The sequence below is a fragment of the Dromiciops gliroides genome, chromosome 5 (genome assembly GCF_019393635.1).
Source record: "Dromiciops gliroides isolate mDroGli1 chromosome 5, mDroGli1.pri, whole genome shotgun sequence".
Taxonomy (NCBI): Eukaryota; Metazoa; Chordata; class Mammalia; order Microbiotheria; family Microbiotheriidae; genus Dromiciops; species Dromiciops gliroides.
The window spans coordinates 142,710,905-142,724,106 of NC_057865.1; the positions used below are offsets into that span (position 1 = coordinate 142,710,905).

The 13,202-nt window shown below is 35.4% G+C and overlaps 1 protein-coding gene across 4 annotated transcripts in view; it reads left to right on the forward strand.

Moving 5' to 3' along the window:
- Window positions 1–13,202, forward strand: part of PNPLA8 (patatin like phospholipase domain containing 8) — a 56,536-nt gene that overhangs the window by 12,993 nt on the left and 30,341 nt on the right. For all 4 annotated transcript variants that reach the window (XM_043966308.1, XM_043966307.1, XM_043966306.1 and 1 more), the window contains exons 5-7: window positions 5,575–5,669; window positions 10,148–10,319; window positions 12,808–12,865. In XM_043966308.1, the coding sequence (XP_043822243.1) occupies window positions 5,575–5,669; window positions 10,148–10,319; window positions 12,808–12,865 (325 nt within the window). The remainder of the gene's footprint in view (window positions 1–5,574; window positions 5,670–10,147; window positions 10,320–12,807; window positions 12,866–13,202) is intronic.

Here is a 13,202-nt window from a genome sequence, read left to right on the forward strand (position 1 = left end):
AAGCTTTAGTCTCTTCTATATTCTAATACCCTAAATCAGAACCTCCTGACTCTCATTGACTTCCCCTTTGAAACAGTCCTTTTAAAATCATATCACAGTCTGCAAATATCCATGATTCCTAACTTTTACCCTCAGAAGTAGTAAAATAGTTATATACAAAGGAGCCAAGCTATCATGCTCTGTGGGTCTAAAGGCCTCATTTGGTCCAATACTTTGTATTTTTTTTTTAGTGAGGCAATTGGGGTTAAGTGACTTGCCCAGGGTCACACAGCTAGTAAGTGTTAAGTGTCTGAGGCCGGATTTGAATTCAGGTACTCCTGACTCCAGGGCTGGTACTCTATCCAATGCGCCATCTAGCTGCCCCCTAATACTTTGTATTCTTAAACCATTCCTTCAAACTTTGATAGTTTTCCATACAGAAAAGTTCTTTTTCTGTCCCTTCAAATTTTCAAACTGTTCACATGCAAGCAAGGCATCATCGATATCTTTCATAAAGTGACTTAAGTCTTTATTTGACAGCTATTTTTTGTTTGTCTGAAACCTTTCAAATTCCTCCTGAAAACTGTTTCTTCATTCACTTATTTTTAGCAATTTTAATAGTCCCTTTCCTGCTTATTTCCAGCATCAAAATGTTCATTTAAGAGGAGCAATATCTTACACACTTTAATAAAAGTACTTTTTCTGCCCTTTCCCGAACTAAACTGTTCCATATGAAAAGAGCCTTAAGGACCCTTAAAGAACCTAAAGTACTCATTAGCCCTTATTATTCAGATTTTCTTTGTAACATTTTATATTATATATGAATCTATCAAACATAAGAATCTCAATGTTCTTGAAAATCTCTTAACATTGTGTAGCATATTTGTTCCATTTTAATCATTCACATCAGTCAAGTAATGAGTACCTAATGTGTGTAGCCCTATATTAGGTGCTATGGAAGATACAGAAGCTTCTTGAAGATATTTTCAGACATACACTAACACATGAGTAACAATGGTAAGCAATCAGGATTATTAAAGTTTGGAATTGTATAGTACAGAGTAATTACTTAAAGTTATTATTGTAGGGGCGTATTGGAGAGGGAGATCAGTAAGGGCTGAACTTGTCAGGGAAGACTTCCTGGACTCCAAGGGATGAGTAAGATTTATATATAAATGGAGGAGAAAGGATAGAGGATATTATGGTAAAGAAGAACACTATGAGTAAATTCATAGATGTTTGAATTTTAGGGTTATTAAGTGTTCATGTGTTTTTAGAATAAGTGAGGACATTGACCTGACTGGAGAACAGAATTATATGTTCTAAAGTCTTAGGAAATAAGGTTGTGTAAGTAGGATGAGACTTGTGAAATGGAATGTTCTGAAGTCTTAAGCAGGAGTTTGAACTTAATGTGGTTGGAAATAGGGAATCATTGAAGGAATGACAAACAAAAGGAATGGCATTTTGAAAGATTTACTTAAATTAGATTGTGTGGGGACCAATTTTTTTTTTTTATGGGGCAATGGGGTTAAGTGACTTGCCGAGGGTCACACAGCTAGTAAGTGTCAAGTGTCTGAGGCCGGATTTCAACTCAGGAACTCCTGAATCCAAGGCCAGTGCTTTATCCACTGCGCCACCTAGCCACCCCGGGACCAATTTTTAATTGGGGAGTGTTAGCTAAGCAGCTCTCCGCAATATTGGGGCAAGGAAGGAGACCAGCAGCCTCCCTCAAAACAGAACAGGATTTATTTAACAAGAATGAACTTAAAAAAAAAAACACAACACACACACACACACACACACACACAAACAGGATCAGTAGGATCAAGGGAAAGGAAATAAAATGGGGAAAGGGAAATTATACAACCTGAATAACACCACCACCCAGGAATCAGCTGAGAATACACAGCAGCTTGCTGTCGCCTTCTAGCTTCCAGCTAGAAAGGCGAATCTCCTCCCTTCTCCCACCAGCCCCCAGACAGCCCCCAGCCAATTGGCTGGCCGCTCTGACAGTCACATGACTGCCCTCACTAGGTTTCCAATCATCATAATTTTGCCAGGCCCATGTAGGTGTTGGCGAGTGGTGATGACGTGAGGTGCCAGCGCCATGGCGATGGCTACAACCAGTGGGTGGAGCACCATGCCTCTCTTCTAGACATACACACACACACATCCATACAGACACACACCTGATCACTTATTCATTATCAGAGAGTAGTTCTGGTCCTGAATTAAAATAAATATTCCCCCCCAAAAGAAAAAAATATATTCCCTACATTAGAAGGTAATTGGCTTAACTATTAAGCTTCATTATTGGTTCTGATGCCATGTGCCTGTGACTTTACTCCTCTGGATCCTGAGCTCTTATTGCACAGACTATTCATCCTACGTTCATGATCTTTGTTCTACAAACCTTCTGATTGGAGAACCATTACTCTTGTCTCCTGTTCTAGATTCCTAATTCTTACTGCTTGTTTTCCTGGATTTAACTATTTGTCTTCCTGTATCTTCAGTATCTACTTATTCTTTCTTACCTTAACTTTTTTTTTAATTTAATTTTTTCTCTCAAGTTACATGTAAAAACAAATTTTAACATCAATTTTAAAAAAATTTGTGTTCCAAATTATCTTTTTCCCTCCCTCCCCACACTGCTTTAAGAACTCAAGCAATTCAATATAAATTATATATGTGTAGTCATGCAAAACATGTCCACATTAGTCAGGTTGTGAAAGAAAACAGAAAAACTTGAGAAAAAGGAACTAACAAAAAAAATTCTACTTCAATATGTATTCAGATACCATCAGTTCTTTCTGTGTAGATGGATCACATTTTTCATAAGTCCTTCAGAGTTGTCTTGGATCATTTTATTGCTGAAAATAACTAAGTCATTGACAGCAGATCATCTTACAATATTGTTGTTATTATTTATATAGTACATCTTACTTTATATCAGCTCATATATGTCTTTCCAGGTTTTTCTGATAGCATCCTGTTCATCATTTCTTATAGCACAATTGTGTTCCATCATAATCTCATCCCACTATTTGTTCAGCCATTCCCCAATTTCAAATTCATTTTTTTTTTTATCTCTTTTAGGATACCAACCTAGTAGTGGTATTGTTAGGTCAAAGAGTATGCATGGTTTTATAGCCCTTTGCCATAGTTCCAAATTACTCTTCACAATGTTTGAATCAGTTTACAACTCTAACAAGAGTGTATTAATGTCTTATTTCCCCCATATCCCCTACAACATTTGTCATTTTCTTCTGTTGTCCTATTATCCAATCCAGTAGGTGTGAGATAGTACCCAGAATTGTTTTAACCTGAATATCTCCAATCAATAGCAATTTAGAGCATTTTTTTTTTCATATGGCTATAGGTGGCTTTGATTATTTCATCTGAAAACTTCATGTCTTTTGGTAATCTATCAATTGGGAAATGGCTCTTATTTTAACAAATTTGACTCAGTTCTCTATGTGTTTGAGAAAAGTCCTATCAGACAAACTTGCTTCAAATTTTTTCACAGTTACTATTGCTAACTGTATTTCCCTCCATTCCATTCCCTCCTCTTGATATATACTCTATTTTCTATCTGCGTTCACCCTATCCCTCCTCAAAAGTGTTTTGCTTCTGACTTCCCCCTTCCCCTCCTAGTTTCCTGCAGGGTAAGATAGATTACTATACCCAATTTAGTGTGTATGTTATTCCCTCATTGAGTCAGTTCTGATGAGAATAAGACTTACTCACTCCCCCTCACCTCCCCTATTTTCCCCTCCACTTCATAAGCTTTTTTTGCTTCTTCTATGTGAGATACTTTACTCCATTCCACCTCTCCCTTTCCCTTTCTCCCAGTGCATTCCTCTCTCACCCCTTAATTTTTTTTAAGATATTATCCCTTCATATTTAACTCACACTTGTACCCTCTGTTTAAATATACTTCATTCATCTGCCCTAATAATGAGAAAGTTCTTATGAGTTACAAGTATCATCTTCTCATGTAGGAATGTAAATAGTTTAATCTTTTAATATTCCTTATGATTTCCTTTTCCTGTTTACCTTTTTATGCTTCTCTAGGGTCTTGTATTTGAAAATCAAATTTTCTATTCAGCTCAGGTCTTTTCATCAAGAATGCCTGAAAATCCTCTCTTTCATTGAATTCCCATTTTTCCCCCTGAAACATTATATTCAGTTTTGCTGGGTAGATGACTCTTGGTTGTAATCCCAGTTCCTTTGCCCTCTGGAATATCATATTCCAAGCCCTCCAATCCTTTAATGTAGAAGCTGCTAGATCTTGTCTTATCCTGACTTTGGCTCCACAATACTTGAATTGTTTCTTTCTGGCTGTTTGCAATATTTTCTCCTTGATCTGGGAGCTCTGGAATTTGATCTTCCTTGTCACCATAGAAACTTTCCAGGGTCAGCATTCTCCTGTTTGCTCATTTTCCTACCCTATTTCTTGACTTTTAACTCCTTCTTAAAGTAGGGCACTGCTTCGAGGGCCTACTGTCCCAAACTTCAATGGTACAATCTAAAGAGAGGCACGTTCACCACTCCCCTGGTCTGTGCTCTGATCTGCGAGCAACCACAGGCCTGCTTGCCCTTCAACCTGGAACAGAATCCTGTTTCACTGTGACTGCAAGCTCTGGTGTGCCTGCGCCTTCCCCTGCCTGGTCCGCCACTCAAGACTACTTCCGGGATCTGAGCATGGGCAAAACCACAGAGTCCCACCTCAGTGCCAGCAGAGACCCCTGTAATCTACCCCTGGCCAGCCACTCGATCCCCTCATTGTTGGTGGGCTGAATTCTAGAAGCAGTCACTGCCGCTGCTGATTCTGAGGCTCCCGAGGTCTTTGCTCCACTCTCCCCCTGGTATAACAGACCTTTCCTGCCAACCTTCTGAGCCATCTTTGACTGGAAAATGATCTCACCCCATTTTTTTGTGGGCTCTGCTGCTCCAGGAATTGTCTCATGGCATTATTTGAAGGTATTTGGAGGGGTCTTGGGAAGAGCTTAGGGAAGTCACTGCCTTTTCTCTGCCATCTTGGCTCTTCCGAAATTTCTTATGAACTCTCTTCTTTATACTTGGTCAAATTCTCTTTCCGGTCACCTGATTTATGGTACTTAGTAATTTCGCTTCTATCTAGGTAAAGTTCTGGTTCTGGCCTCATCCTGGCCTGCTGCTGCTCAAATCTTGATATAATAAAAGATAAATTGGAATTATGAGGAGACCCAAACAAAATATTATTTCAGTAATCCAAACAAGAGGTGGTAGGATTATGGACCCAGACACTGAATGCTAACTGTGTAGTAAGTTTTCTTACAAATTTAATGATTAAAAATTGAATTATTTTAATAGCTTTTATGAGATTTAAAAAGGAATAACTTGTTACAAATGCTAAATTACATATCTTTAAAATGTACTTCTGCTAATTTACATATTAATATGTCACAATTACCATTTTAGAGTAAAATGGAAGTGTATTTTCAGGAAACTTGAATTGGAAGACACAAATTCTGTGGAGTTTTTATTCAGTTTAAGTCCTTTTTCCATAAAGCAAACATTTTAAATTCTGTCTTTCTCCAAACTTTGTTTCAGAGGTGTGGTTGCTCTTCAGACTCTTCGAAAAATAGTTGAACTTACACAACAGCCAGTTCATCAACTTTTCGATTATATTTGTGGTGTAAGCACAGGTAATTGATACTGCAAATGATATGCGCCATTAACCTTTTTAATGAAAATAATAAAATACATAGTTTTTGAAGGGAAATCTATTTGATAACTGCTGTTTTCTCAACTTTGTTAAGAATTAATTGTTATTTGAGGTTTTCATGATCCCATATTTTGGCTAGAATTTAAAAAACCCGTACTGGCCTGGCGTACTGGCCTGGGGCTCAGGCGCAGCACCTCTGCAAACAGCATGGTGCTCCACCCACTGGTTGTCGATGTCGCCATGGCACTGACACCTCACATCATCACCATTCGCCAACGCCTACATGGGCCTGGCAAAATTATAATGACTGGAAGCCCAGTGAGGGCAGTCATGTGACTGTCAGTCAGGGCTGCCAGTCAATTGGCTTGGGGCTGTGTGTGGCCAGCCTGGGGTCTGCTGGGAAGAAGAAGGGAGGAGATTCGCCATTGTAACTTGAAGCTAGAAGGCGACAGGATGCAGCCATGTGTGTTCTCAGCTGATTCCTGGGCAGTGGTGTTTAGTCAGGTTGTATCATTTCCCTTCCCCCATTTTATTTCCTTTCCCGTAATTCTACTGATTTTGCTTGTGTTTTTTAAGTTCGTTCTTTTTTTTTTTTTTAATTAATTAATTAATTAAAAAAATTTTTTATATATATATAAGGTATTTTATTTTTTCCGTTACATGTAAAGATAATTCTCAACTTTTGTTTATACAAGCTTTACAATTTCAGATTTTTCTCCCTCCCTCCCCCCTCCCCTAGACAGCAGGTAATCTGATATAGGTTATATCTATATATCTATATACATATACATATATATATATATTTATACACACATATATATATACACATAATAACATTAATCCTATTTCTGCATTAATCCTGTTATAAGAGAAAAAATCAGAGCAATGATGAAAAACCTCAAAATAGAAAAAGAAACAACAGCACCAAAAACAAAAGAAATAGTATGGTTCATTCAGCATCTATACTCCACAGTTCTTTTTTTTTTTTTTCTTGGATTTAGAGATCCTCTTCTATCATGAGTTCCCTGGAACTCTTCTGTACCATTGCATTGGTGAGAAGAATATAGTCTATCACAGTAGATCAACACTCAATGTTGATGATACTGTGTACAGTGTTCTTCTGGTTCTGCTCATCTCACTCATCATCAGCTCACGCAAGACCCTCCAGGTTTCTCTGAACTCCTCCTGCTCATCATTTCTTACAGCACAATAGTATTCCATTGTATTCATATACCACAACTTGTCCAGCCATTCCCCAATTGATGGGCACCCCCTCAACTTCCAATTCCTTGCTACCACGTAAAGAGCAGCTATAAATATTTTTGTACATATGGATCCCTTTCCCCTTTCCATGATTTCTTTGGGAAAAAGATAAGTTCGTTCTTATTAATAAATCCTGTTCTGTTTTGAGGGAGGCTGTCAGTCTCCTTCCTTACCCCAATATTTTGGTGAGCCACATAGCTAACACTCTGCAATTAAAAATTGGTCCCTATAACTTTCAGGTTTAAAATATAAATATTGCTGGTTTGCAGAGAATAAATCTTTCAAATATTGAATGTTATTGAAATATGATGTAAATATTTGAATCTTTTATACAATTTTAGAAATATTTTGTTTCAGTATAAAATAGGAGTTTATATTGTGCTATATTCACTTCCTAAAAAAAAAAAGTAAGGCACTGTGATTAAAAAACAAACCATTTGGTTGCAATAGAGGCTGGTTCAAATCAAAGTGGTGCATATTGAGTAGAATTAATCTGTTAATTGAGGGTAGCATTAAGGAATTGTGAATAACCTGAAAAGAACAGATAATCCAAAAGCATATTTTTCTTCTGTGAGCATTACATAATTCACTTGATAGCCAGTTTACCTTTTTAATTATGTTTTTAAAATACTGATAATAAAAATGGGCTTAAATGCAAAGTTGAATAACTGCAAAAAATACTAGTTATAGTATAGGATTTAATTTTATAACCATCTCTTGCTTATTTTCAGATTAAGATTGCCTTGTAGCTAAACCACACAAATGTGAAACTTGGATTCTCTCCCCCAATCTATTATATTTTTCAGGGTTCCATTCCTTACTTTCCTTGATTTACATTGCTACAATATTCTAATTTATTTTTTTTAAATACTGGCAAAATGACAGTTTATATCAGAGTTCTTTTAAAATACTTAAGTATATTTGGAAATACCATCAAACATATCAACATTATATAAATAGGAAATTAGAGGTAAATAAGAATCATTCAAAAGTACCTTGTGTGTTCTGTTAGGGATTGTTTCTCATACAATGAGGACAGAACTTGCAGTCAAGATCCAAATTGAGAATGGAAGGTTTTGCTTTGGGGTTGTGGGGAATACATTTTAGTAGTCATACATCTTGCTTACAGTTTTTAAGTTTCAGTTGGATAGGATCAGTTGGTTTTGTTTTTGTTTTAATTCCTCATGTAGGGAATGTTCTTACTGTTGAATAGTTTTATGATTCACTTCTATTCTTTACTGTGTAGGCAGCTAGGTAGCACCATGGATAGGACACAGAACCTAGAGTCAGGAAGACTTGAGTTAAAATTTGACTTCAGACACTTACTAGCTTTATGATCCTGGGAAGTCATATAATCTCTGTCTGCCTCAGTTTTCTCATTTTTAAAATAGGGCTAGTAATAGCACCCACCTCCCAGAATTGTTGTGACCAAATGAAATATTATTTGTAAACTGCTAAGGATAGTGCCTGGCACATAGTAGACATGATATAAATGTTAGCTATTGTTGTTGTTATTATTACTGACCTCTTTCTCTTTTCCATTTCCTTTGCCCTGCTCTTATCCTTTTCCTTGTTTTCTTTATCCCTAGCTCTATCAGTGATACCAACAGACATTGTTTAATCTCACAGGGCTGGTTAGATCTATCACCTTTGTTAAGTACCTTATTTTTGGATTTGATACTTCCACCATACTCTTTCTTGGTGAGAGCAAATGTTAAGTATGGTGTTCAGTTCTGTGTTGCATATTTTAGTAATAAAGGTCACAGATTAAAGGGAGGCCATTCAGAAAAGGGGCATTAGGATTAGTGAAGGCCTTCATATCATGCTGAAAGGTCATTATTTTTAGCCTGGAGATGGAATGATTTGGTTGAAAGGAAGGAAAGGTTGTATGTGTGATAGCTTTCTTCAGGTACCTGAGTGGCTTTCACATGAAATAGGGTCCTAGGGGGCAGAACTAAGAGTAACTGGTAGGAGTTGCAAAGGAACAACTTTGGGTTTGATGTAAGGAAAACTTGCCCTACGTCCTATTAGATTCAGCTTAATGGTCTAACTTTTTTGTATCCTTTAATGTGTTTACTGGCTTTTCTAGTTTTTTGATCTATAAATTTATAGATTAAATTATAAATTTTATATTATATATATAAATTATAAATTTATAATTAAAATTATAAAATCTATAAATTTGATAAGCATGCCTGATATACTTTTATCCAGGTAATTTATTAAAATGTTAAACAGCAGGAAGCCAAATTATAAATCCTTAGGGCACTCTGTCAGAGCCCTCTTTCCAGGTTGATGTCTAAGCATTCATGGCTGCTCTTCATGTCTAACCATTCAAGCAGCTTCAGATCTACCTATCGTGTAGTGCACATCTCCATCTTTCCTTCAAGAATAACATGTGAGATTTTAGTACTTTGCTAAAATCTAGGTCAACTTATATGAATAATTTCCTTGATCTAGCAGTCTTGTAGTTCTAGGAAATGAGGTTAGTCTGGCATGCTTGTTTCTTGAGGAAGTCATTCAGGCTCTTTGTGATTACTGCTTCCTTTTCTAATTGTTTACTAACCATTCCTTTAATAAGGCTTCTTTAGATTTTTCCAGGAGCTCCTTTATAACTATAGTTTGTCAATTCCATTTTCTTCCCATTTTTGAAAACTGAAACATTTTTATTCTTTTCTGTCCTGTGGCTCTTCTCTTATACATTGTGGTTTTTGAGAGATACTTGACACTGGCTCAGCAATCAGAGAGCCAGCAGTGTTTTTTAGTATCCTAAGATGTAATTCATCTGCATGTAATTCCTCATGCTCATCGAAGCCATCCAGGTGCTCTTTCCTACTCCCTCCGTTTTTGTGGGGATTGGAGGGAAGAGGTTTAGGCTCAGTCTAATTTAACACACACTAGGTGGCAGTATTTGTAAATTAGCTTTTAAAATATGTATGTATGTATGTACCTATAAAATTTCCCCGCACTAGTTAAAATGAATAATGAGTTGGTAGGTTTTCAGATGACATATTCAGCTATCAAAGGTATGTTGTCACTTGAGTCTTGTAAAGCTGTCTATTGCAGTAAATTTGCCATGTGTCACTTAATGGAAAATAGGAACTCTGTATAGTTTCTTCTGTTTTAATTAAAACTTGGTTCATTTTTTTTCTTGAAAAATTCACAAATTCTATATATTGACACTCTTTGTTCTAGGTGCCATATTGGCTTTCATGTTGGGATTATTTCATTTGCATCTGGATGAATGTGAGGAACTTTATCGAAAGTTAGGAACGGATGTATTTACCCAGAATCTTCTTGTTGGAACAGTCAAAATGGGGTGGAACCATGCATTTTATAACAGTGAAACCTGGGAAAGAATACTAAAGTAAGTTGCCATTTCCATATGTCATTTTAGGCAGTTTTTATTTGAAGTGCTCAGAGAGGACTGATATGTTTGTCATCTTTCAGAAAAGTTGATTTTGACTGGCTCTTAATGTAGTGATAGAATATCTTCAGAGAAAATTGTGTTTTGGTAAACTGATTTTAGTTTATGATTATATAATTATAATCTACAGAATGTCACATAATTCTCACTGTGTTCCTGATGAATATAGTTTGAATCATTTGCAATGATTTTTCATTTTTAAGTAATATTTAAAACCATTAGAAATTACTTTTAGAATTTGCTCATGATGATTTTTATTTAATAGATGGTAGTATATACATGGTTTTAAAAATGATGTTGATGTAGCTTTCCTAAAAAGTTATGGAGTGTGTAAAAGCAATATAAAACTGTTTCTAGAAGAAAAATTAGTTTGTTTTTTTCTTTGCCCTATAACTGCAAAAATTAGACTTTTTTTCCTATAAGATTTGCTAATGCAATATTTGTATTATACATAGTTTAACATTGCTAGTAGTCAGTTTCCTTTAAAATAATTATAGGTCACATATTGTAACACATTAAAGTTTTTTAAAGTTTTCCTTACAACACCCTTGTAAAGTTATATAGTGGACAGAGCCTCATCCTTATTTTCCGGATAATAAACACTATCATTCAGAGAAACAAAATAATTTGCCTGGGCTAATATGATTTATAAGTGGCAGAACCAGCATGCAGACTTAGGTCTCACAAAGTGAAAATCACTGCCTTAAAATTTAAAAAGAAAAAAAAACCTCTTTGAAGGTTTCCTATTTAGAACTTTTAAAAATTGATTATGATTTCATACTACTTGGAATTGGGGGTAGGTCCACTTTAAAGCCTACTATGTTAGGATTAATCTTAGCTGCCATGTTTTCTCATCCTAGTCAAATACTAAAAATAAGCAAGCCTGGAAATAAAAACTAGAAAGACAGGTATTAAGGAATATACTGGGGATAATAAGCTGCTTTACATAAAAAGCAGCAAAGAAAGTAAAACTTTGGGTTAATTTCTTTAACCCATTAGGAATGAAGCAAAGTGGACTAAAATGTTTACCTAACTCTTCATTATACTGGTTTGTGGATTTAATTATTTTGAGTTGATAGTGAAACCTAATTGTTAAATATACAGCTGATAGACTTTTATATAATAAATTCTGTATAGTATAGAAGTTGTAAGGTTTGCAAAGCATTTACATATATTATCTCATTTGATGCTCATAACAGGGTTTGTGAAATAGATACAGAATTATCATCCTTGTTTTTACAGATGAGGAAACTAAGGCTGAAAGTGACTATGCTAATGGTTACACAACTAGTAGAGTGTCAAAGATAGAATCTGAACCCAGGTCTTTCCTGAGCTCAGTCCAGCTGTTCTCATTTTACCTCACTGCCTTCATTAATTATACTGTCCAAATGAGGATATTTAATTCAATGGAATTTTACACAGCACTAAGACAAATACTTTCAAAGCCTTTTACTGATTAAGTCATATTTTTCTTAGAAAGCAATTACTCCAGCACCATTAAGAGATGAGCTGAGCTGAAGCATGCCACTTAACTACCTCAGATTTGCATACTGAAGAAGCCAGAGAAAGGGAGTTCCCTCTTAAAAGAATGTCCAATTTATTACTGATCACAAAGCCCTAACCTAATGAACTCCAGGGCATGGTGCCAAGTGCAGTATAAGTGAACTCAGGTCCTTTTCAAGGTTTCTTTTATATTAGAGGCTTGGAAAAAATACCAAAACAGTACATAGATTATTCAGATGTACACTGGAACTAAAATATATTAATATACAGTACAAAGTTTTGTGCCCAATTCTTTGGTCTTTTAAAAAAAATTACTTTTGAAATTTGCTACTAATAAATTGGTAACTTCCCCCTGCCCTCCAAGTTCCTATTCATTTATTTTATCTTCCAAAGCCTTTGTTTTCCTGAAATTTAACCAAGTGGCTCACATTTCTGTAATGTAAGATAGTATTAAATGTGACAGAAGGCAGATTTTAAAACTAAGCTCAATTAATTGAAAAGGTACTTTTGTTTAACAGCTTCTCTTGATTATTCAACTAATAGGTTGAATGTTCAACTAATATTCAACTAATACTCAGTGCCTTTTATGTACTGGACTATGGAGATCCTTAAGTGAAATAGCTTTTTTTTTTTAAGCAGCTCAACATTCATCCTCCCTCTAGACAAAAATATTTGGGGCATGAAAAACTGTTTGATTTATGTTAATCATTAATTTTGAGCTCCATGAAGAGAAATAGTTATAGTTTTTGTTATCTCGCCATCTTTTTTAGTCACAGCCATATTTTTTAGGAAATGCTTGTTCATATATTGATAGTTTAAAAAATGTAATCACTTCTAAAATGTGTTTTAAAATAGGTTTTTATATCACCTACATTTCTAAACTGTAATCACTTGGATGTAATTTACTATTTCTTAATTTATAAAGGGATAGAATGGGATCTGATCTAATGATTGAAACAGCAAGAAATCCCAAGTCTCCTAAGGTAAGTGTAGAGTCATATGACTGTGAAACTACAGGAAAATATTTTATTATTTCTAAGTACTTTTTAAAAGGAAGAAATAACAGAGCTCTTGAGAAGAACATTTTATTTTGATTCCTAGTTCTAACCATGGTTTATAAATGCCTGCTTTTTGTTTTTTTGTGTGTGAGGCAATTGGGGTTAAGTGACTTGCCCCCCTCCCCCCCAAATACATATTATAAAGTGGTAAACTTTTTGGTGGGTTGGAGTGGTATAATAGAAAAAGCATTATATTGCAAGCCAATCCCAGTTCCTTTTTTGGTAGATCAAGGAGTTGCAATACATATAATTTACCTAAATT